Genomic DNA, 25,655 nt, shown 5'->3' with positions numbered 1-25,655 from the left:
GGCTTTATCTCGTTAATATACATTCAGTGATACAATAAACATGCTAGGTTCTCCTTGCTACGATTTAGGTTGTGCTAAATAGAATGACCCAGCTATAAAAGCGTTTAAATTGTTCTCTCACCACCCCGTTTGCTCCTCCTAGCTGACCGTCCTAGCCTCCTGCCTGAGTTCTGTGGGCCGGTTCACATGTGGGGCAGACTACCACCATCCAAACCTGGCATAAAACGCTTAATCGCAATGTCTGTCGAGTGATTAATCAGGAAGTTCCGAAAAAGCATATTGATGAACAATGAATTTTTAAAATCATTCTGAATAGCGGCATGATTCTCACAGATTATATTGAGTGCAATGAAATGTTTTCACGTTCATAACAGTATGCTTCTTTTTATACCAAACTATCCGACAAAATAACTCTGTACTTGACTAGATGGAGGTCTATGTATACCTTTCACAATTTCTTAACAATGGTATTGTAACTTGTCCGATATTCGGAGCTGCAAATCTGACTCACTTGGTGTACGTAGCGGTAATTTCGGAAAACCTGTGAGCCATTACAATGAACAATGCACCTCATTACCCTATCACAACACGGAAGGGATTTCCCTCACCTCTCAACATGACCGTATTATCATCCCTGTGGCTCGAGGGAGCCATCCCTTGACGTCTCTGCCCGGTGGGGTGCGCTCAGAGGTCCCTATCACCGTCCCCCTGGCACCCCCGGGGACACAGGTCACAGGGACCGATGGAGTGGTGCCATCGCTCGCGCGGGGTCTGATAAGGACCCCTGGGCGACGCTGCAGTGCCGTCTGTTTTCTGTCTCGTGTATCCGGCAGACAGTAGACACCCTCCCCCTCCCTCCCGATCAGTGGAAGGGAGGAGTAGGGATGGGGAGGGGTAGTCCGACGACCGACAGTCTAGCCGGGGCGCCGGTTCCTGTGCCGTGTCGCGCTGCCGTGACCGCAGATCCTGTATGTTCCGACGATTGCGAACAGGGCTTACCGCTGTAGGGACAGGTCGATCCGTCGTTCCGGGACCGGCACTTAGTGGACACGAGACGTGATTCATAGAGTGGAAAGGAGCTCTGCTCCTGTCCTATAGAATTATCACCGTACTCTTATCGTGTAGTCATCACTGTGGAGATCCTCAAACAGACCAGTATCACCCGTGCATTTTTGTAATAAGAATTAAAAATGATCCATAATGGAAGCTTTAACACATGCGCATAATGCATCTTAAGAGTTACACCATCGTAAGGATACAATTGTTTTCACATGTAGCATAGACGGCTGTATCCACATCACCAAGCTGAATAGTAGGTAAATAGCCGCGAACAATGGAGTGACGTAATATTTGCTCCCTCATTATTAGAACCAAGTGACCGCCAGCCTAGTGGTGACCTCTGCTGAAAACGTCTAATTGGCTCCACAATTACGTCGTGCAAACATCTCAGTTTGGCATAGTCACCACACGACATGCAATGATATGCATTCTGCGGTGTTAAATTTCACTGTCAATATCTGCTTAGTGAGTTAAAATACGGTACTTCAACTGTACGTAAGCGCATGCAAATTTTCATGCGCAGCGCATGAATTCTTAGAGCACATTTTCCTTCATTGATGATATTCAACAGAGCTGCGGGCAACAAATGGGCGTCAGTTGGGCTGTCTGGCTGATGTGTATGTTATCGGGACCCTCTGGGAGGTGCCGCCGGCCCGTGCTGATTTATTCATGGGGCGCCGGCTGTGACCTGTTCAGTATTAATGATCGCCGCGGCGCCACTGTGTCCCCGCGCCGCGCGCCCGGCCGGTGTTTAGGGTCAATAGGCCGACCCCTGCCACGGAGCCCGCCTACTTGCAGACCTTATATTTGATGCACGCTTTGCTTGCATGGTGCATGGCTGTAGGTCAAAGGTGTGGGTCAATGCCATCCGTCATTGTCATTGTGAATGTATGGTGTTACACAGTACACGAATTAAGTGCTATTTACAATATTGATTGAGCAGTAATAATGACGATGTGATTTAGCTTGCCTTGCCACGAGAAAGGGCAATGCTTTGGAAAACTGTATGCTTTGTCGCCATTACTTTATAGTTTCACTATACTGGTCGCTTAGTACCAATGACTACTGAATTATGTACGTAAGCTATATGAACAATTGTTGCCCACAATCAATACGACAGAGGCCCCTCGCACGAGAAAGAAACCGACAAACTGTTTTTATGGTGCATGGAGGTTGATTTGAAAGCAGCTGCAATGTCCGTAAATTGACATCCATCGACGATATGCTTTACAGCATGTGTCGGATTTTACCGTGTTGGCTTTAATTTGAAAATGATCATTAATTATTTTGGTCATAACATCACCTGCATATATAGTCTGGCGCTTAATTAGATTCGGCTATTGTAGTAAAAATAACGTTTATAATGAAATAATAAGACACGAATTGTGAGAAGTGGCTTAGGTAGATTTTACTTGCGACATGAGATGCTCTGACAAATAAAGAAGGAACTAAATTTGTTCTGCCAATTTATCTTTCGGCTTATCACCAGTCTTCCGAATCAGATAGGGCATGACACAACCTGTTCGTGAACATGGATGACCTTTCCGACCTCACGGATGACGTGAGTTGACATTCGCTCTGACACTGTGCCCACAGGCAGGTAACAAGCTGGGCTAGATGACTGGACAGCGGAGCTTCTTCGAGTCACGCCATTGACCGTCAAGGTCACTGACCTCTGACCTCACCCCGGGGCGGACGGATCAGCAGCGCAAGAAGGGACCGGGGCCAGCGTGGTGCTCGGTGTCACGAAAACGTGACGGGTCGCGGAGAGATGAGCGCGAGAAGGGTTGTTTTTAGACATTTATGAACGCGCGTCACTTGACGAGATGAAAGTGAAAGATCACGAGAGCATTTTTGGCGGCCCTCTCGCTAGTCGAGACGAACTGGAGCCGCGGCCGATTTCGGTGTTCCCTTCTGGCGGTGTTCGTGCCTCAGAGCCACTTGTCTGGCGAGGAGTTACGCGTGAGTCTTGCAATGACCTGCACGGCCGGCCGCTGAACAGAAGGCTGTGGGAATCCGCGCCATCTGGGCAGCGGTGAAGGTGCTTCTGGGGGCCGAGTGACGGCCCTCGCCGGCTCGAACTGTCCACCAGTGGAACGGAGGGTTTCGGAGAGTGCGACAGTAACGATGGACGATGGATCGCTGGTTGGAAGAGATCCTCTATAGCCGCGTCGGCGTCCCGTGCCTCGCGGCGCGATTGTCAGTGAGGCCGGCACACTGAGACGGCTGTAGTGAGAGAGGATCGGCCGCGGCGACGGCGGCCGACGACCGGCGGGGTGTCGGCGGGGCCTGGCGGACGTGGTCGCCGCCCCGCCCACACCCTCTCCAGCATGGCCAGGAGCTACGGGGAAGAGCTCCCGGTCATGCGTGCACCCAGGCCGGCTCGGGGCCGCCGCCGCCGCCCGCTGACCGGGTCTGTGCTATGCTGATGGCGCAGGACGCGCGTTGGCTCGGGAAAGCGTCTGGGCATTGACAAGAGGTTATTGTGAATATTCTGATTTTACTGCGTGAGCATTCGATAGTTCTTCACGTCACCCAATATTGCCTGTTTCTGTAAACTTTTGCCGACAAAATAAGATGCCCGATGGTGTCACAAATCCCTGTTTTAAATGAGTCGGATGCAGTGAGTCGGGGTCAATTTAATGCCCTAACGACCAGGTAACTCGAATACCTGCACAGCAAATGCAGCACACCTGATGTTGAGCATGTCAGGAAACTAAAAAAGGAAAATCTTCATGCACCTTGGTATGAATCAAACGGGCGAAGGTAGTGCAAGCCTGACCGAGCTCACTCATTAACTTCCTTGAATGTCAGCTAGCACGACAGTAATCTGTCAGTGCGGGGCACAGCACAGAGTTATGGCACTGCTTTTTGTCGTGTGAACGTACAGAGCACACCATTAGCTGATTGCCACAGAGACGGTCTGGTGCGGACGGCGCAATGCCAACTTCCTGTGGTGAATGCGTCAAGGTAAGGGGCCGCATAAAACCGGACTTGTGGACACTTGAGCGAATGTGATGCCTTCAGCCGTAAGGATCCATTGAGAAACCTGCAGGACTCAGAATCAGCAGAGTACTACGTACGCACTTCCGCCCGCAACACTATACGGTACTACTTGTTAGTGACAGAGGTGCAGCTTCGAGCGTTTTGTTATGGGCAATGCCACCCATGTGGGCACTGCACTTTCGGCTTAGCTCTTTCCCTGCTTGAATCGATGCCTCAGCTTTTATGCTAACTTTGTAAAAAAAAAAAAAATCGAACGTTGCGATTACCGTATTCATCACCCGAGCAAGCGCTTTTTCATAACACACGCCATTTGATCCATTTGATACAAGCCAAACTTTTATGCATATTGCATTGAAACAGAGGGTAAAGCTAAAGACCCTCGGGATATGATAGGATTTGATGCAGTATATTGAAGCAGGAAAACTGATACGACTTGCTGCAGCACGCGCAGACACACACATGACTAGCCATGTGACCTTGCCTCGCCATGGCTGAGTGCGGACTGTAGACGGTGTCACGGAACCGATCACGGCCCTCCACCCCCCCCCCCCTCCTCCGATCGAGGGGTGGTGAAATCACGGCGGTTGGAAAATACAGGAGGACTAGTTTAGGCATTTAGGTATACTTCCGACAGTAAAGGTAGGCAAAGCCGTTTACTCAGCAAATCTTGCCGGGATGTGATATATCATATGTGCAGCTGCTCTTAAACATCGGGCACATACGTCGTAGCCTGTTGTCAGTCACTATGCTCTATCTTGAGGTATGCGCATAGGCTTCGGAACGGGGAGGGCACCGGGGCACCGTGCCCCCTTTGATTCTGGCATTTTAACCCTCGCCCATGTAGGGGGGGGGTTGGTGCAACCCCCCCTGAGGCTTTTCGGAAATAGTGCAAAAACGGCGGCATTTTGGGTACCTTATGGGGCAAACCTTGCGCATCTTTTGATAAAAAAATTTGACCGGGTCGTGTCAGGTCACGGAGTTATGACGTCACAAAGGGAACAGCCTCCGGCCGGATTTTCACAAACTGAGTGCCAACGCCCGAGGTTTCCTGCCGGTGGTACGGACATCGGTTGATGGATCGTGATGAAACTTCATATGCATGTTGGGGCAAGTATTGGCTATCATATGGTATAAGAAACTTGACCGGGTCAGGTCAGGTCACGGAGCTATGACGTCACAAGAGGAACAGCGTCCGGTACTATTTTTGAAAAGCGCCCGAACCACTATTTTGCTAATTCTTGTCACCTCAATGGGAATATGCAGCAATATTAGCTTCTATAGGGAGCAAATGGACCTCCCAAATCCAAAAATACAATCAGATTTCAAAAATTTAAATTTTGATTTTTCGAATTTCTGCCGCCGACTGTGACCTTGCCAACTTCCGGCGCTCCCAACGCGCCATTTTTAGAGCTAGGGAAACGAAATACATACCAAACGATAGAGAATTGATCAAGGAACACGATAGTGAAGGTTTCAAGTCGATATCTCCCACCGTTTTGCCGCAATCGCCGCGGAAAGTTGAAAAAAGTCTATTTTCCGAAAATTTGACCTTTGACCGGTCAAAAGTAGGTCAAATGTTGACCTAGGACCAAAAAATATACCATCAATCGCGAGATCTCGGCGAGAGCAATCCGTTGGTCTTTTCCGCTAAGCTCTATGACGCTCCGTTTTCAAACGCCAAGGGGGGGGGGTCGCACCAACCCCCCCCCCCTGCATGGGCGAAGGTGGCAGATCGCCGTTTACGGGCGAGAGTTAACATTAGCCCTATGGGCGTTGCATGGAAAGAATGGGACCAAAAGTCGGCAGTGCCCCCCCCCCCTTAATTGAAGGTGTTCCGCCGCTACTGGGTAGGTATGCGGTGATTGCATTTGCTCCAGTTGCATTGCAAACTATTGTTCATACGAAGTCATGCTTTGAAATTTTAGGAGCTTAGCAGTTAGAACTAATTCTTAGTCAACTTTGGTAGGTACCCTAAAACCATAGTCATCATAATCAGCGACCTGCAAGGAAGTGATCCCAAACGCGATAGCACACTATCATGCTTATCATCAAAGAGATATCGTTGAAAACACGGACGGGAAAAACGTTTTAGCTACACAAATCCAAGAACAGCATGGGCAGTGAAGGTCATGAATGACAAAAGCGATTCAGAACCAGATAAAGCTGGTTTAGAGTCCGGTATAAGGGAGATTTGTCTTGGAGTGATAATGTACTACACTGCAACTGAACATCGTGCATGGCCTCATAGCGTAAATAGTGGAGACAATGAATGTTTATAACACTTTTTGCGTCAACTGAGTAGAGGATATTTTAATAGCACAAGTTAAATGTACGGCATTGAAATAAGATATTTTTGTAGAGAATAGACCCTTTTGCACCAAACGTTGCAGCATTGCTTCATCAGGTATCAAAAGGGTGGTGCAATAACCTCTGTCATCGTGGCTCCCTTCTTGCGTTTTCAAGGTTCGCCCGCTCTGTTCCTTTAGCGTCCCTCCGGAAGTGCAGCATCAGCTTATACACCCGGCTCGCTCAGCCAGTCGCCAAGCCGAAGGCAAACAGGCCAAACAGCATTACGGTTGCTAACAAATGCCAACTGCGTGCTGTTGGAGGTCCCCGGGCCAGAGACCCGGCTGGCCGCGGGTCGATCACGCCCGGGTCTAATGAACAGCCAGCGATTGCAGCCCTCTTGCACAGTGCACGGAGGGTGGTGCACGGCGCTGCTGAGCGGGGCGGTGTTTTGGTGAAATCAGTTGGTGCAGAGGGGTGGAGTCGGGAGGGGAGCTGAGCACCCGGCCAAACCCACGTGCCAACCGACAACACAAGGGCTGAAAATCGATATCCTAAGATGCTCAGGAGGCTTAGGGTGGGCTCCAAAGTGAGGATATAGGCGGTTTGTGCCGTTAAATATTCAGCAGCGTCTGCTAAGGCTGGCTGGTGTCAGTCTGGCTTTCTAAACATGACCGCTGTTATTCGTGGAAATCCGAAATGGGTGGTGAGTGATATTGCTAAGGCCACTTGCAGTACCAGGAAATGTTGAACTTGTTTGTTAAAATGTAAAAATACGATTCCACCAGACTATGAAAAAAGCATGCTGCTGCACTGATGCTTATCTTGAGTACCGGTATCTAAGTAGAACTCAATTTTATTTTGCTAAGTGGCAACATATTTATTAATCAAATGCCGCCTTGAAAGACACTTTCAATTTTCTGCAATGCAAAGAACATGTGACACTGTGAATTAAGGAAAGGCCGCTTTACTTAGCAAAAATGATTGGCAAGCCCAGATGGATTGGTCATTATCAGAGGAAGTCTCGACAAACTGACTTGTGGCGACGTAATGCAGATAATGTCAACGAAACAAGCTAGCCATCACAAATTAGCCGTATCATGATGAACAGTCATATATATTATTTAGTGACTAGTGAGTACACAGTACACACTATACATGACTCAATTGCAGTCGTGTTTGTTCTTGTGAAGCCTGAACTCTATAGTGTGACGCCTTATTGACGCCGTCGCCACGCCCCAAAGGAGTTGTCGTTGCAAGTCGCCGAATATACCCATAGGAGCCCCCAGCTCAGTGACTATCGACCACTGAGCTTCGTTTTACGAGTTGGTCGGTTAAAAGCTTCCTGACTTGGATTGCTCCTGGCGGTAACATGCAAACGCGACTCGACGCACCAATTTCAAAATATAGATTAGATTACCGATGTGGCGCTTAGGCGTGCCCGGTGGGTACCTTGGAAACTTATCGGGTGTAACGGGTGTAACGTTTTCGGGTGTAACACGGTTGCCACCAAGGGGCTGTCAGAGCGTCTCTTCCGGCTCCGTTCCGGCTCCGTTCCGGTCCCTTCCGGCTTGTTCCGGCGCTGTTCCGGGTACGACGGGTCGATGGTGCCTCAGTCGGAGTAGGGGGGGGGGGGCTCTGCTTAGGGGGCGGCGGTAAACAGTGGCTTGCCGTGCTGACACGTCACGAACGGGAGCAGCGCGTGACCCGACTGAGGCGCGTGACACCGGGAATTAGCCGGGCCCGTGATTGGCACCGGCCCGGTACGGTCAGCTACCCTGTCCCCCCGGGCTGGGTGGGGCACCATTGACTCAGCGGGGAGGAGCCTCAGGTCTCTGTCTGCACCTGCCGGGGCTTAGATTAGGGGGGGGGGGGTGACATCGTCACAGCGGAAACGCTTTATTGCGGACGGCGCGTGTTACACAGGTTGATGGCAAGTAAGAGCCGGTACTTATAGGGCTGGGCTGGAGGGACAATGTAATTCGCTCCTCAGAGATGTTTATCTTACATTTGACGATGTCTTATGCAACTTTTCGCGCGAGAACAGCATGGCATCAGCAGTTGAAACGCTCCCATCCCCTAAAACAGATAACAAATAATGCAATGACATTTCCCTACAGGACTTCTCACGGAAAATAACTTTAAAGATGTTAGAATCACAATCTCATTACAAGTACCCGAAACTGCTGCCTTTGAAAGGATGAAGGAAGACCTAATGCAGGGAGCGAGGGAGCTAAAAAGATTTGACTGAGCCTTCCCATTTTCACGGAGCTGACAACTACCTGGCTGCAAGCGACAGAGATCTGTGATCGCTGATCCATTAGGCGTGATTCTGCAATTTGCATGCTAAACTAAGTTTGTCAGTTATAATAAAGTAAGCTTGTGATTAATTATATATAACATAGAAACTAAGACTATGTTACATAACTAGCCTGTGGAATAATAAAGACTTATTGAAGCATAAGCAACTAAGAATCATTACACGGTGACTTATCATAGTTATTAGTTATGTCGTAAATTTTGACCTCTGTTTGCACAAACCCGTGTTCGTGGTATGATTAATCATATACCTCTGCATACCGATGTCTATGGATTAATACACTGAAATTAAGCTTTTTGTGGAACGCTTCTGTTCAACATTCATTCAGTGCATGCATGCACTCTGACGTTGAATGACGCTGAATGATGATGATTATATATAGTGAACTACGGTGACCACCAAACGTAACTTACGAGCACCAGAGGGAAATGCGCATTGCACACTAAAGGCTAAGCTTAAAACTGTGGGGAGGTCCATTCCTACAAATCATTTTTGACGAATCCCTGGCACCTTATTTACGCTTTATGTATGTATATCAGGTTTTGGTTGTAAGCTTCTTTTGGAAAGTGCAAAGCATTACAAACTGTTTCGATTACCCGTCTAACAGCGAAACCTTCAGTTTTATTCACACTCACTCAGTGCTTGAGACTGAACTACGGATTCGATGGATTTCTTATGACTTCGACTCCGACTCCGACTACAGCTCCGACTCCGGGCACTGCTCGTTAAGTCCATATGATAAAAGATAAGTTTAATCGTGTCGGATAACTTTTCATCTTGCCTGAAACGAACCGTTGCGCGTTCCAAGGCCTTGCATTGCAAATCTATTTTTAAATAACAAGCGGAAATAAACGCAGGTTTGGACTCAGCAGACGTCTACATCTTTTCAATTACTACGTACGTTCCTTCCAAACAGGAATATGTTCTTAGCTCAATAACATCTGATTTTGAAAGGTCAACGAGCGAACTATTGTCAAGCAAACAGGTGTAGGGCATAACTTTGAGCCATGCAGTGTTAACTCCGACTCCGTATTCGGAATCGGTAAGATTTTGACGACTCCAGCTCCGACTCTGACTCCCGGTAAAACTTGACTCAGACCGACTCCCACTCCCACTCCCACCCTGCAGCCCTGGTTTGAGAGAAGCTCCTCAAACGATCGAGGGCCTCGAAAATCTTATTTTTATAAGCAGCTTTGAGCTTAGCCGTAAGAGTCAAATGGCCTTTTCCCGGGAGCGTGCCTATCCCCGTGTCTATACCTACCCGTGCAACCTACAGATTCAAAAGGTGGCATTCGTACGCCATTCAGCTATAAAAATGAACGTGTATCGCAACAATGGAAGTACGTACTTGGCTTGCTGCCAATCAGTAATACTACTGCGCTAGAACAATGCCGGATGAACTTTGAACCTGACGCAAGGTGATGACGAGAACTGGATTGCCGAAGTACGGATCGCGACACACGCGACACCTCTGTTGGAGCTCCTTGTTAGTGTGGTGTTTCCACCGCGAGATGGCAGCGCTACTGCTAAGGGACGACACCGGCAGACGGCTGTGGGCCCGAACAGGAGACACTGGACGGTGCACAGTGGACAGTGTGACCCTGTAAAGACACTGGAGCGTTTTCCTCTTATGTTTCTTTGCTGATAATTTGGACCTTTGAAACGGGACACGGCGTTGAAATGCGGACACTCGTGCTTGAGAACTAATGACCTATACGAGAATGATCTCCGAAAGCGTGCCTGAAAGGAGCTCGAAGATACTAAAAAGGACACTACCGTTCCGTGCTTCTATCCTCAGGATACTGAAATCCTTCTCCTCCACGCCGCAATCCCCTCCGGGCTGGACAGGCAACTTTACCTATCTCATGCGGACTATTCCCTTGGAGCGGCACCGCTGCTCCCGAGGGAGCGCACCCCGTAGCCGGGTGCAATGAGTACCTTGGGGCTGGGTTGCCTGTCCTCTGGACGGGCTCAGCCCCGGTGACTCACTAGGGTGCCTGCCCAGACTAATGTCTCCCCCTATATCCTATCATCCTCCCGGCTCTGCAATCATCCTCCCGGCTCTGCAATAAAGCGACATCTTATCGACCATTTCATGAAATGGTTAACACGCGCAGTGGAAGGGTTGCGAGTACTACGCCCAGTGGAAGGGGGGGGGGCGGATGTCGCCCCCCCCCCTAAGATCTCAGCTCCCACTGGAGCTAGAAAGACGAAATTTGGAGGGTAGGTGGGGGCCCAGGGGAACTCTGTTGTGTGTGAATTTCATGACCCTAGGTCAATATCTTCAAGGTCAAATGAGGTCAAATATGGTCAAATCTGCCATATTAGCGACTTTTTTGCGTTTACACGCCGATAACTCAAAAAGTTACCGGCCGATTTTCTTTTTTCTTTCACTATACGAAAGAACATACATTTGTGAGTATGTATTGTGAATTTCTTGTTAATCCAACAATAAATATGGCAGTTAGAAGCCTGCTAAGCGTAAGATGTCACCGGCTGAAGCGGGATCGGCGGACGCGGGAAACGCGGCAATCACAATTTTTGTGTTTACACACTCATAACTCAAGTTGTTACCGGCCGATTTTCAAAATTCTTTGACCATAAGATTGCCTGTGCATTTCTTAGTCTTCTCACAAAATTTGACGTGAATCGTATATAATCAGCGGTAAGGAGCGCGATGTAAAGACGGAACCGTCCCGCCCCGGCACAGTCTACAATTCAGGCGGCGCGTAACGGCTAGCGCCGGCAGCCGCGCCGCCGCGCCGCGGCGGCAGGATGTTTGACTTTACACCGCTATTACTAGAAAAGTTGTGGCCCGATTTTTTAATTTCTTGCACGAGAAGATCCGCAGTTCAATTCTAGACAGGTAGCCAAAATTTCACATTAATATCATGTTTGCGGCGCGAGTTATTGGCGAAAAACAGGAGGGGTGGGCGAAATCCGCCCCCCCCCCCTTCCACTGCGCGTGTTAACCCGCGCCCGGCTGGGGGTCCTGGATTTCCACGCCCTGCTGGGGGGGGGTGTTTGAACACCCCCCCTTGTAACTCGGCTCCTGGGCCACGTAGCGATACGCGGAAGGCGGCGTTCGAAAGCGCGTCAAAAATAATGACGAAATTACTTCGGTCAATTTTTTGGTCAGGTCAAAGGTCAGGTCACCAGAGGTCATGGAAGGCAAAATTTCGCCGATTTCCAGGTCGAATGTCGAAAATTTTCAAGAAGCCAACGCATATCTCGGGAACCAATAGAGCTACAGCGCCGCGGAAAAGCGCATTCGATAGACCTATTAACGCCCTTTCTGAGTAATTCTCTCAGATTTGACCTAACTTCAACGGTTTTGCCTGCAGGGGGCAAAAACTGCAAAAATAGCCGATTTTTTCGGAAACAGTTTTTCTGCAATAACTTTTGACCCAAGCGCTGTACGAGCTTACTTTTACCGGCATCGTGTTCCTCTCGTCAAGACGCATCGAATGAACTATAACTTGACCTTCAAAGGTCAACTTGAAAATTTGACCTCAGGTCAAGGTCATGACCTGACCGGAAAAGGTCATGTTGCATATCAGTCGATCCGTATCGTCGAGCTGAACACATCTAAGGCGTTTTGATCGCTCTAGCATGCCTCTATCAAAAGTTATTTGCGAAAAACTGTTAGATACCATTCGTGACCTAAGATGACCTCAGGGCATAAACAAGGGTCACGGACGCCATTTTCATGTTCAGTGTGTCTAAACCACTTGTAATTCGGTGTTTGGGAGTGTTTATAATGTCTTTCGTGCAAAAGAGGCGCATTTCAATTTTCTCCCATTGACTTATAATGGGGAGGTCGCAAAATTGACCTGACCTTAGGTCATCGATATCAAAATTCTGAGATATACATTTTGTACATGCTATTGCTCTTAGCAATCGCTGAAAGTTTCAAAGCGATCGGTCACTCGGTGTAGCTATGACAGACATTGAAACTTTTTATGAGGTGAGGTCACTTCAAGTGACCTGGTGACCTGACCTTGAATGACCTTGGTCTGAAATTTTCACAACATGTGTAGAATTGATGTATGATAAGGTGTACCAAAAACGGCGGCGCGGAGCGCCGCCGTTTTTGAGATATTCGCGAAAAACCACAAGGGGGGGTGTTCAAACACCCCCCCCAGCAGGGCGCGGGTTAATGGACCGAAAGGGCCGAACCCAACAAAACAAAAACAAAAATAAAAAGGACATGAGAAGTCCCGAGGTCCCTTAATCAAGACAAGGTGAAAGGGGGAGATAAAACAAACTAATGTCTCTCCCTCTCTCTCTCCCTGTCCTTCTCCCTCTCCCTCTCTCCCTCCCTCCCCTCCCTCTTCCTCCATCTCTCTCTCTCTCTCTCTCTCTCTCTCTCTCTCTCTCTCTCTCTCTCTCTCTCTCTCTCTCTCTCTCTCTCTCTCTCTCTCTCTCTCTCTCTCTCTCTCTCTCTCTCTCTCTCTCTCTCTCTCTCTTTCACAGCTTTGAGAGGTTTCTCAGAAGTTTTCTTTGGGGGCACACCTAACATCGGCACAAATAACTGCGGCACCTCCCGTTAGATCACATGCTCTGCTTGTACCCCTGCTGATATAACGTAGCGATAATGACGATAATATAATGCCGGGCTCGTGGCCGCGTCTACAAGTCACCGATAGTGCATCGGTAAAAGTGTATGCATGCAGGATGCGCATTGCAATCCCTGCCTCTGCCGATTTGCATCTCATCAAGAGAAACTGCGGCCGGGTTTCTCGCTTGTCGGTTGTCGTCAGCAGCTCGTAGAGTGGCTCGATGGGACTGCAGAGGTTACCGTGTGAGGGCAGGGTTTTCTGAGTAGGTACTGTGCACTGTGTGGGGTCAGCGTCTGTGTGAGGTTTCTGGTACAGTGAGGTCAGGGTACGTTGTGAGGGTACTTTCACAGGTACGAGCTCTTGGAAATAAAAGAGGGTCTCAATTTTGGTCTTGTCTTGAGTCCCGACAACCGCCGTTTTTGGAATCTGCGAACCACTTCCAGCTCGTATACCACGGCGGCTTGGGTTTCGAAAAGACTTGTCACAGTAATTGTTTATATCTCACATCATCAGCGGATGAGATGTCATCTAACGTCTACACACTATAGTATGGATAACAACAAACAACTCCATCAAAACACGTACTTATTTCACCGTAACAGAATACTTTAAAATTAGATAACAGAACAAGTATCCGTAACAACAAACATCAATTGGCGCTGCACGCTGGTATGACCGTAACAAAGGTAACAGGAACAACTCGTAACAATGATTGATATGTCTGTCGAGTTAATTGTCCCGCAGAGAGCTAAGCCATGAGTTAGAAGGCTCATATGAAAAAAGATGTCCGGAGACCTAACAACTTCGATGACCACAGATGCGTCGCTTATTTTTTTAGAGTCAATTAAAGTTACATAAAAGCATGCGCAGCCAAACCATATTCCAACGTTTCATCCCACCAATGCATCACAGCAGATCGTTTACCCGAATAGCGTTTTAACAATGTAGAGTTGTCGCTGGAAGCAATCCCTATCGTAACAATGGTAACAATTGTAGCGTAACAATCCCTATCCCTATCGTAACAATTAACATACACACATACACTCATTAATACTACCAGGCCGCAGTTTCGTCCTACAATTGTTCATCACTCGCGCAAACACATCCCTGCAGTTGATTGGCACACCATTTTGATCCGTATACCTATGGCAACGGCTGCGGTTTCAATGCGCTTCTCGGAGCTGTGAATCTTCTCTGACCCTTTTGCGACTCAGTGCGGTCCTTGAGTGTTGTCAGGGTCCGCTAGTTGCACTTTGTTTCACTTCTAGTGACGATTGAAGTTTTCCTGAAGCTCACGAGGGTGTTGTATGATATGATAGCAGCAGCACGACAGTGCGAGCATTTAGAAACAAACAAGTGGAACTACTGCGGCATTCGGCGACAAAGCATTGATAACACCAACAAATGTGTGGTTATGGCGAAACTTGCAATCGATATGGTCGTGTACTCTTGGACGGACGCCTTTCTAAAAGTCCGAGATAACTAAATATCATTGCGGTTGAGTATTCTTGGAGTATTCTATAGTGAACATCTGGGTCTCAGCAGGCATCGACTGCTCGCTATTGATCATAACTCGGACGCAGCTCGGGCTAAGTTGGCAAGCTGCTCCTCGCTTCGCAGTTCACACACGCTGACAAATGCTCGATGATGTACTGTCTCCGGCGGCTACTCTTCAGTCAGGTGACTCACAGCTCTGCTGTACTGTTGTCCTGTGCTGTAAGTGTTGCCATTAGCTTCGCGCTGGCAGGCTCCCCGCTAGACTTACATTCTTCCGAGGCTGTTGGTGGTCAGCCTTCGCAGGCTCTCCGACGACTCCATTCGCTCCTTGATGTGTTTCAGATTCGCAGGCCGCCTGTCGTGGAATAAAGACACTCCGTTAGGAGGCTGCCAAGTTACTAAATTCGTGTTACATGATGTTTCGTAAGCAAACGAAAATTGGGCGTGAACGGTCGTCGCTGTGATATCGCCGAGGCGAATGCGATTCCAATTACGAAGATAACATCGGGATAAACACTCAATTAAAAAGTTTAAAACACTTATCTGTGTACAAAAAAAAAATGCATAATCGGTAACCCAACTGAAGTTTACGCTCTATTTCCGTGCCGACGCCGAGCATTATCAGCCTATTTTGGCCACCACATTCAAGCGAATGAAGAAAGCTAGAAATTGACATTTTTCATTACAATAACTATCACGATGTTCCAAATTAAGCCAGTATCATTACTCTCCCTGACCCCTGCACTCTCTCGGCACCTGATGTCCCCACCGACCTGTACTTGTTCTCTGTGACCGTGGAGTAGAGCGACTTCTTGCAGTCGCGGTAGTACTCGTAGCAGGCGCCCCGCTCTCTGCCGGTCTTCTCCGCTCTCACATACTCGGGGAGCACGTCTTCGGCGAACGGTGAGAGACTCACCCTGCACGAGAGGGGGGATGGAATGGAGAGATAAATCGTCAAAATAACAACAAATGTGTTTTTAATTGACGTTAGATACTCGTACATGATATGAAGAAAAAGGGCATAAATAGCAATCGACCTACATTAAAAATCCGATGTATTTCTTCGAATTCTTCGGCTGCAAGGCATTAAAAAAAAAAAATAGAAACTTTTAATTATTTAACTATGGAGAAAATGCTTTCTCATATATAAATGTGTCAAAACTCAAAACAACGGCACATTTCGAGGCTCCTGCACCAAACGCAAAATTAATGTGCCTCACACACCCAGCGTTTATCTAAGTGCCAATGAAGGCCAGTGAGTGAACATTGATCGATACCCACATCACGTGCACGTGGCTCGCGGCGCCTGGCGAAATTCCGCGGAGGCCTCCTCTCTGGTCAGAGGCCGCACCCACCCCTGGAGCGGGAGGCGGGCCGACCAACGAGACAGAGAGGCCTCTGAGACAATTAGGCCTCTGAGACTGGCGGGTCTCTGAGAGAGATGCGTTCTCTGAGACAACTAGGGCATCTGAGGCAACAGAGTCTCTGAGATAGACTGACCGGTGAGACAGTCTGCACTGTAAAAAAATCTTACAAGCCCCTTGTAGGAAAACCGCTGGCGCAAAAATGAGCATGCAGCGACGTGTAAAAATCGCCTCATATTTAGCTAGTAAGAGGGTACAAGCTTGTTTCGTTAGTAAATGACAAGCCCACGCCTCATAAACCGAGCACCCCCGTGTCAGCCCCTCGTTTCGTTATTCGGTACCTCGTTTGAAAACGAGGGCAAAACCAGCAGATCGGTACGCCGATTAGGCTCCTTAGCAGGACTCGCCTGGTAACCCAACCAGCTAGCGCCTGCTATTGCTGCCCAGTAGTAATAGGGGAGACCCGGGAGGTATGGGCCCCCTGGAGGTATGGGCCATCGCAGTTTTGAAGAAGTGTTGCGTATTTTTACACATTTGACGGCGTTAACTGGTAGCAGCCATTTCGTTATACATCCCACGTGATTTTCAAAGCCTTCCTCAGTCTTCTTTGGCAATGAGCGGTGATAAAGCGTTTTTGCCCTCTTCGAGTAAAATACGGTACATACAGAAAATTCGTGATAAATTTGAACCAGGCTCGTTTTATGATGTCAGACCTTCGCTAATATAAAGTTTAAAGCATGCAAATTAAGACTGGATCGACAATATGAAGCTTTCTTGCAAGATTATGAGCTGAGATGCTACACACATTATGGCGTCCTAACCGGGAGGTTCGGGCCACCCACCCCCGGTGATCCTAAAAGAATAAAAAGATGCTTTCATTTAATGTCCTCGTCAATAAGTTTTATTTTTGTCGCGCAAGGTCGAAAATTTAACTACAAATTTGATTCGAACAGAAAAATATTATTGATCTTAGTTCATGGTGCATGATTGTGTTTACCAAAATACATATGGGCCCAAGAGGCCTCCATGAAGCAAGCTGTTGGCCGCTTATGCGGTTCCTGGGCTCTAAGAGAGATCAAGGTAGATACCAGCTACGAGCATTATTCTTATTGTCGAGACAAGAATATGAAACATGGCACCGGCCCATACCTCCCGGGCCATGGCCCATACCTCCCGGTGTATTTTGATGGATCGAAAAAGCACATGATTTATTGAAAGTTATCTCGAGACAAAATAGTTGATCCCAGATGCCTAATATCAGGCACACGTTGCAGGCGAAAGGCAATTCCACGTACACAGAGTGAAAAACCGAGTCTAGCCACAGCCCACTGGAAGAAAATTGCCTTTTCACAAAACCGGCCCATACCTCCCGGGTCTCCCCTACTAGTTCAATTGCGTCACCCCCCCCTCTCCTCCTCCCCAGCCGCCCCTCCGACTGGTGGACGACCCGGCCAACGACAGCCACGACAGCGTGCCAACCACGTTACAAAAAAAAAAAACACACACACAAAAATAACGTTTATTACTTATCAGCATACGATACAAAATATATAAATATATACATATTACAATATCATAGTGGAGTGGTGCAAAAGCTGATTCGAGTCACCACCAATAACATTCACAAAATAATACGGTTGCATGAGACACGATCGGGCAGTTCCACGGACTCTGACGCAACGGCACTTACAACAGGCGAGTGAGCAAGTTGATCCTGCCATGTCAGGTACATTGTGCACTGTGCAGGCAATCAAATATTTGCCATACTTTGCAGATTCAAGCAAGTATTTTTTTCTGGGCGAGGCTTACCAACAGAAATATCGCTGGCTTCCGGTATACCTTCATGCCTCAGTCTCCCACAACTTTGAGCAACTCTGCAAACAGAAAAGAAAATTAACTGCTGATTTTGAAATATCAGTGAGGATGGCTTTATTATCTACATCAACTGACTTTTGTATAAGATAAATCAATGTGAGGCAATATGACATGTAGCTTACACATTTGGAAAAAAAGGCTAGACAGCAACTGAAAGAAAGTCCGTCTTCCAATAGTCGGAATTCAAACGAAACAGTGGCCCACAACGGTCAAGGGGTGAATTCTATGAGGCAACATGTGTTCAGAATATTACAAAATAGATAAAATGTCGCCCATTGCTACGTAAATATCATACAATATAACGTACCTTCAAAATATCCCAGTCCGAGAACTTCACAACGCACCGTGCCACAACACAACCGCACCAACCGCCGGCAGCCGCAGAACTGAACAATGGCGGCCGGAAATGACGGCCCCGCGCCGGAAGTGAAGGACGCGTTTTAGAAGCAGCCTCAGACTCGTCGCTGCTCACCGTAGCAGGGATTTATGAGGCACTACCGAATCAAAGTCGCTTCGCCTCATTCGGCAACACGAAAACCCTACCAGGACTAGTCCGATGATGAGTTTCCGACTAGGTGGCGTGTGCGCAGGATTATATTTAAAGCACGTGCAGGGCGGTGCCTCATTAGCCGACATAATAATAATATGACACGATAATGAAACACGCATGTAACTAGCATGCAACAAGCTTCTGGCGGATTTAATTATGAGACTATGCGTAGTTTTCCGACACAGCGCGAAATCTGTTGATAAGCAGGAAGGGGTGTTAGGGAAGCATTTAAGTTATTAGGTTACCGTTTGTAACCAATTGTTTCACGAGGCCACTCTTTAACTAACAACTCTCAGGCTGATAATGTCCCTATATATAACAGCAAGGTACAATGGACGACCGTGTAACCCACTCCTTGTCATAGAATTGGCTCGTGACATTTTTTTACAGTGTGATCTCTAAGACAGGCTGACCTCTGAGACAGACTGACCTCTAAGACAGGTGGCCGGTGGCCCTCCGAGATCCATCGACCTCTGAGACAGACTGACCTCTAGGATAGACGTCCTCTGACTTCTGAGACCTCAGGAGGTATGCGACTGCGCTCACCTGAACAGCATCTGCAGAAACTCTCCGAAGAGGCCGTGGTAGGGCAGTGGGTGCTCATTGGTCTCGCAGATGGCGCGGAGCAGGCAGGCCTTTCCGTCGTGGCCCAGGTTTCCCAGGTAGTCCTCGATCATCTCAAACATGACCAGCCTGCGAGCAGCGGGGTGCGTACGGGTCAGTCCAGGGAGAGAAAGGGGCTGCTTGATCGGGTGACTTGGTGTTATTTAGTGAAAGTATTTTGTTATTTATGTGGTAGATCCGCATATGGTTTGGGCTAAAGACAACCACTCGCCCTACCCAGTGCGTGTACATTTAAATCAAATATGCACAGATTAATTGCAGACATACCGGCATCGCAAGTATGTACCTACCTAGCTGCCACGCCTCCACAACATCCAGGCCCTGATCACGTGCATCCATATCTTAGCGTATGTACTCTTTCCGTCGGGACAGTCTATCTGAGCGTACTCTTCCCGTTCAAGTGACACTAGAGTCATGAGTGCCCTCATGACCGAGTCAGCGCCGTGATCCGGGTCCGCCCCTTGGCACATATTGCCACCTGACGGGGCCGGAGGGTCGGCAGTGACCTCCAACTCTATATGTCGTACTCAGACATCTGACGTGGCCTGAGGCACGGCACCGACCTCCGGGTCTGTCATCTGCCGACTGCCGCCAGCAGAGAGATGGGTGGCTTTCGTATAGGACAATGGTGCCGAGACGGGCTGACCTGGGTTTAAGCGATCGGGAGTCGGAACTTATAATCGATCGGACCGGGGTCACGTTAGCAGTTGGTTACTAAAGTCGGTGATAGAGGGGAGAGAGAGAGAGAGAGAGAGAGAGAGAGAGAGAGAGAGAGGGGGGGGAGAGAGAAAGAGAAGATGGAGGTGAGAGTCGAACGAGTCTATAAAGACATTGTTAACACCGTGACTTTCATAATTTATATGAATTCAAAAGCCGGGTCACATGTGGTGTCCTTTGTAGCCGAACTGGAAATAAAGTAGCCAGTCATTCCTAGCCGTCATATTAGGCTTGAATCCTTTAGGTTGGTGCTTTGTATTTCTAATGTTATGCATCACTTGGTTCGTCATAAACAGACGTCAACCAAGCTATTCAACTGACCTGTGGCATCACTATAGGTCGAAGCTCGACTTCATACATTCGCGTAACATCGTTTGAGAAGAATAACTGACATTGTTGCAGGGATTACTGCAATAAGTTAGCTATTCTCGGCTTGGGTGAACAATCCCACTTCCAAATGGACGAGAAGATGCTATAACCCTTTGGAAAACTGCTGTGAAGCCGCAGGTAGTTGCCAAGACACACTGTGATTGTCGGACAGGCCAATTATCATATTATACCACCTTATGGCTCATGGGTCATACCCTCCCTCGATATCCACTCCTCCGATGGGAATTCCGTCTCGTGCGGTAGCTTATACGGTTTCGGACGGGCACCTTGTTCCGCCTCGCTAGTTACGGACCTGTGCACCCTGCCGATCTATCTCTCTGGCTGGACTGCGCCGGGCGAAAGTGGTGGCTGAAACGGGTAGTGGTGTTGTATGGAACACTAACAGGATGCCTACACTTATCGAAAGAGCTTAAGGCGGTCCGTAGTTGTTGGTGTTCAATGACATACAAAACGTGTGAAGACTTTTTCTGGATTAGCTGTCATCCTCCTTGGAGGACAGATGATATGCTCAAGAAGAGGCAAGAAAAGGTGGTTGATTAGCAAATGCCCACACATTCAATCGTCTTGGTTGTGGCAATTACGCCTACCAAAAATATGGTACATACAAGACTCCTGAGACATTGAAACATATCAACCGATGCTACCATAACGTCATTAAGTAACATCGTTTTCTATGTTCTCTATGACATTTCTCGGACCTAACGCACTTGGTCACGTCTGTGTTGCCGAGCGCTTCTCCCGCTGCTCGGTGGACCACCAGTCGGTCAGTAGCACACGGCTCGAGACGGTAGGGAAACATGTAAATGAGTCGGGGATTTGGAGAGGGAAGGTCGTCGAAAAGCGACATCCAGACGCCGCCACAGCGACAGTGCCGAGATGGAACAAGATTACAGCGGCCGGAGAAAAGGCCTGTAAATAGTCGAGAAGGGACCTAACCCAGTTACGGATATGAAGAAGAAAGTGAGATAACGCCACAAGAGGCTATCAGTCATTTCGGAAGGCGTTCAGAAGGTTTTATGGCGCCTCTTTCAGTTCGGATCTGTAAGGATGTGGTCGATCTGTTAAAAGGTGAATCAAGTTAGGAACGTTAATTGATTTTCCAGGCTCAGGGATGGAGATCAGAGCATTTATCTCGACGACCTTGCACTCTCTCTCTCTCTCTCTCTCTCTCTCTCTCCTCTCTCTCTCTCTCTCTCTCTCTCTCTCTCTCTCTCTCTCTCTCTCTCTCTCTCTCTCCTCTCTCTCTCTCTCTCTCTCTCTCTCTCTCTCGCTCTCTCTCTCGCTCTCTCTAAAATTTAATGAAAGTAAAACTTATGAAGCCACCGAGAAGCAGGCTACGTTATAAAACTAACTATACCAGTAAAACGCCTTTTGGGCGAGGAACGAGCGAGCGAGATAGTGAGCCCTGCACCTGCAGAAGGGCGAGAGGGTGCTTCCAACGGGCTTGCCCAAGCACCCTTCTAACTGGTGGCTAGCGGTGTGCCAAATTTGAACGCAATCGGCCCAGCCGTTCCTGAGATCTGGAAGCGGCATTCTGCACGTGCGCACGTGCAAACGGGGTCCAAAATGACTTTTGCACGGCACCCTACTAACTGGTCCCCAACCGTGTACCAAATTTGAGCGCAATCGGCCCAGCCGTTCTCGAGAACTGGAAACGCCCCCTGCACGTGCGCACGTGCAGTAGCACCCTAATCGCAACACATGGGAATGCATTGCCTGGTGGGTGCCTACCTGTATGCCAAGTTTCAGCGAAATCGCCCCAGTAATTACCGAGTTACTGAAATGGGAACAAATTTGGCACCTCTTATTGTTGTATTTTGCACGTGCACTGGGGGTGACCCACATGCATCGAGAGTATCCTATTTTGGGTAGAAGGGATGCTGCTACCCTACAAAAATTACCGCAAGTCAATCGCCCAAGCGGCTGCTGAGATATGAGCCTCTCAAAATCACTAATTTTGCAAAACAGCTTGAACACCCTTGACTTTTCACGTGGCACGTGCCACGACGGTCACTGAGATGTATCAAAAGTAGTCAATTACGGGGTAGAAGGGATGGGGCTACCCAACAAAAAAGATCACAGGCCAATCGGTCCAGCGGTTGCTGAGATATAAGCCTCTCAAAAACGTTACAGGCCGGGCCGGGCCGGGCCGGGCCGCTCATACTGAGATTTTTCCGTTATATTGAAAAGACTCACTTAGCTCGCTGCGCTCGCTCGCCCGTAATTACGTTATTATATCCATCGGTACAGTTTCAGAGCAGCACTTCAGCTGGCGCCAAGGTGCATATTACCTAGCACAGTAGGATCATATTCATGTCGCCTATTGATCATGTCGCCAGCCTCTGCACTCGGTCTATTCAAGGCCAAGTGAAGCTGGAGATCCCCGACAGCCAGCATCAAACCCTGTGACCGCGCGGAGAGCTTTCGCCGATAAAGGCTGCAGATGACCCAGAATGCAGTGCTAGTCAACTGCTGAGAGGGTCACTGTCCACAGAGCTCGCAACAGGGCTGGACTAGAGAATATAGAGACTGTCCGTCTCAACAGCTCCGTTAATCATACTCTTCCTGCTTAAAGACCGGTAGTCACGCACACCTAGTAGGACCGTCCCGGCGATCGGCCTGTACTTGTGAGGTCGTGTTTTACAGCCAATGAATACCACGTGCGCAATAGTCGCGAGCAAACTCGTCATATGAGATCAAGAATTGCCTTTAAACGATGGCAATAAGCGGTTATTTTAAAAATTTCACAATGAATGCGTTATTTAATGTCGGCATGATGTTTGAATAGTGGTTCTGTCCCCCCCCAAAAAAAATAACAGGGCTATGCTTTTTTGTCTCAAGTGTCGTCGGGGTTGTACTTCTCACCATCTCCGAGAGATATATGCACTACGCGACTTATCTGAATTCTAAGAGGTGCAGTTTGTTAGCTTGCACTTATCCAGAGGGTTGCAGTTCTTATTACCTGTCACCCAACAAGTTCGGGTTGAGGCTCTAACCTGTTTCCAACGGTGTTAAGGTCACCTGTCCTGTCACCAAGGCCGTACCTGCACCCAAGCGGGTGCGGGTTGCAGTTCTTACCTGTCACCCAGCGGGTGCGGGTTGTAGTTCTCGCGGCTCCTCTTGAAGCGCCGGTGCTGGTGCTCCTCGCGGTGGTGCTGGTGGGAGCGTGCCGTGCGGTAGTAGTGGTTGGCCTGCTCGCTGGATCCGTATCCACCGTGTCCACCGCTGTATCCACCGCCGTATCCACCGTGTCCGTTGTGTCCACCGCCTCCGAACACGGCCAGAAACCCGCCCAGACCGTCCGAGTGTCCCGCACTCTGACCACCATGTCCGGCGGGCTGTCCGGCAGGGTGCCCCGCGGGGTGTCCCGCAGGATGTCCCGCAGGCTGTCCGGCAGGCTGTCCGGCAGGCTGTCCGGCAGGATGTCCGGCAGGCTGTCCAGCATGTCCTGCCGCTCCGCTCGCCCCCGAGCCGCTAGCCCCGGTCGGGTAGTCGGGGTAATCATAGTCGGCCGGCGCCTGACCGTCTCCCTCGCCTCCACCGTCGGCAGCGGCGGGGTCCTGTCCGTCGTTCTCTCTGCCCTCCTCGCCCGCGTTTTCACGACCGGCCGTGATTGAGATGCCCGGGATCAGACCCCACGGGTTGAACTCGTCCGTGATCCCGAAGTCGTCGAACGTCACTAAGGGGTACACAGGAGGATGACGTTAATTTCGGGTAGAAATGGATGCTAATGTCACTGCAGGTATAAAAGAGGGCCCCAGAGAAGTGCTTTAATTTAGGCAGTTTATTATTTTGCACCAATCTAAGTTAAATATTTGTACCTCTATGTTTTGTCGGGAATGTCAGAGCCTATGTCTATTGTCTATGTCTGTGTTCATGGGTCAGGCTACGTCCGGTTGTGGAATGTGGAGTATCTATAAGAGTGTCAATGGCTAATAACTGAAGAGGGTAATGAAAATGTACTCTAATATATATAATGTGATGGCAACGATACTGTGATAAACATGTGAGATAGCATTGTGGGATAAATAATATAACACGGTTGCTAGTACATAAAAAGAGAATAATGAAATAGTAAAATACCGGTTAAAGGGACCCTCCCACCTTCAAAAAAGTAAATGAATTGGCATGAAAGTGATGTCGCTCGTTTCAGAAAGAGTGAAAACGAATATCTACCAAATTTCATCGAAAAATATCCACCGGTTTTCAAGATATTAGACTTTTACTTTTGTTTACTTTTTGGAATCTCCGCTGTTCCTAGCGAATTTATTTGAAAGTGCGGCACTTGTTGCGCGCAAAGCAGCATATACCACCGCGTGCTACAAAACGTTTTAGTCAAACATTTAAAAATCGTTAGATATCTGCGCTGACGTCACACATTCAGAGGGGTATTCCTATGCATTAGCCCCTCTGAATCAAAATGCTGCAATTTTGAAATTCAATATTTCCGATTTAAGGCATTTCTCGATGTTGTGGGTGCCGAAACCGGTAATTGTGAGCCAGGGACCCCATTTTGGCTATCTCAACTCAAATCTAATGTTAAGGTGGGAGGCTCCCTTTAAGACATGATATTTTGAAAACAGGGAACACCTTTTGAGCTTTGCATTTGTTATTAATAGCATTACTACACCATATATCAATACCTTCATAGTTCAAGGGGAATTTATAGGGAAGCTGCTGTTCTAACGTGTTACATTGAGTCAATTCGCTACTGGCCGCCATGGTTATGCAAGGCAGTGAGACCAAGCGCTGAAAAGCTCACACCCTGACTGGCTCGAGGAATTCTGTGGCCATCGATATAACGCTTCAATCGCGCAATTTACTAACTTAATCGCGCCGAGCTGCAATGTCGTAAAGCCGACCTGAAGCCGGCAACGAAACAAGTGGGAATGCTCCGCTCGAGTGGCGAAAGGGATTCCTGCAGCCCGATATAAAGTATTGGGTCTGTTCCAGTCGCACTTCCTCTAACACCTCTAAAGTCCTTCAGGATTGCTTCCCTGTTCCAGTGGCAGCTCTAGCCCCTACAAAGCCAAGGAGGGCCCTGCTCCAACCTCGTCTATCTTGCTCTTGGAGGAGTTTAGAGGTGTTTGAAAGTGCGACTGGAACAGACCCATTGTCACATGAGGAGCAATTGACCTTTGGATGACCTTTGGTGACATGACATTTGGTCTAACTGGTAAATCCGAAGCACTTCTATGGTTATGTCAGCTGTTTCGACCACCGCTTGATGCCTAGCATTTAAAGCAGGGACCAAGTTGCAGCCCAAGGGTGGTCCATTATCAAGGAGGGGACAAAGAGGGGGCCGTCATATAACGTCCCCTCGTCATTTGGTATCCTGCACGAACTACCAAAATGGAGGGAGCTCATATTAATGGACGCTTGTCTAAAGTTCAGCGTATCTCAAC

General features: G+C 48.5%; 2 protein-coding genes across 3 annotated transcripts in view; one reads left to right on the top strand and one right to left on the bottom strand.

The window, feature by feature from the left end:
• The window catches only part of LOC122394523, a 39,104-nt gene extending 35,448 nt beyond the window's left edge, over positions 1-3,656 (top strand). For both annotated transcript variants that reach the window (XM_043391450.1, XM_043391449.1), the window contains one exon: positions 2,656-3,656. In XM_043391450.1, coding sequence (XP_043247385.1) covers positions 2,656-2,676 — 21 coding nt within the window. In that variant the 3' untranslated portion in view covers positions 2,677-3,656. The remainder of the gene's footprint in view (positions 1-2,655) is intronic.
• A 10,055-nt stretch (positions 3,657-13,711) lies between these two features.
• Positions 13,712-25,655, bottom strand: part of LOC122394521 — a 30,412-nt gene continuing 18,468 nt past the window's right edge. Inside the window, exons 4-7 of the mRNA XM_043391445.1 lie at positions 23,329-23,929; positions 19,066-19,212; positions 15,504-15,647; positions 13,712-15,085 (exon numbers count right to left, since the gene is read on the bottom strand). Coding sequence (XP_043247380.1) covers positions 14,995-15,085; positions 15,504-15,647; positions 19,066-19,212; positions 23,329-23,929 — 983 coding nt within the window. The 3' untranslated portion in view covers positions 13,712-14,994. The remainder of the gene's footprint in view (positions 15,086-15,503; positions 15,648-19,065; positions 19,213-23,328; positions 23,930-25,655) is intronic.

The sequence above is a fragment of the Amphibalanus amphitrite genome, unplaced genomic scaffold (genome assembly GCF_019059575.1).
Source record: "Amphibalanus amphitrite isolate SeventyFive unplaced genomic scaffold, NRLGWU_Aamphi_draft 000596F_arrow, whole genome shotgun sequence".
NCBI lineage: Eukaryota > Metazoa > Arthropoda > Thecostraca > Balanomorpha > Balanidae > Amphibalanus > Amphibalanus amphitrite.
This window is presented reverse-complemented; position numbering and strand designations above follow the sequence as displayed.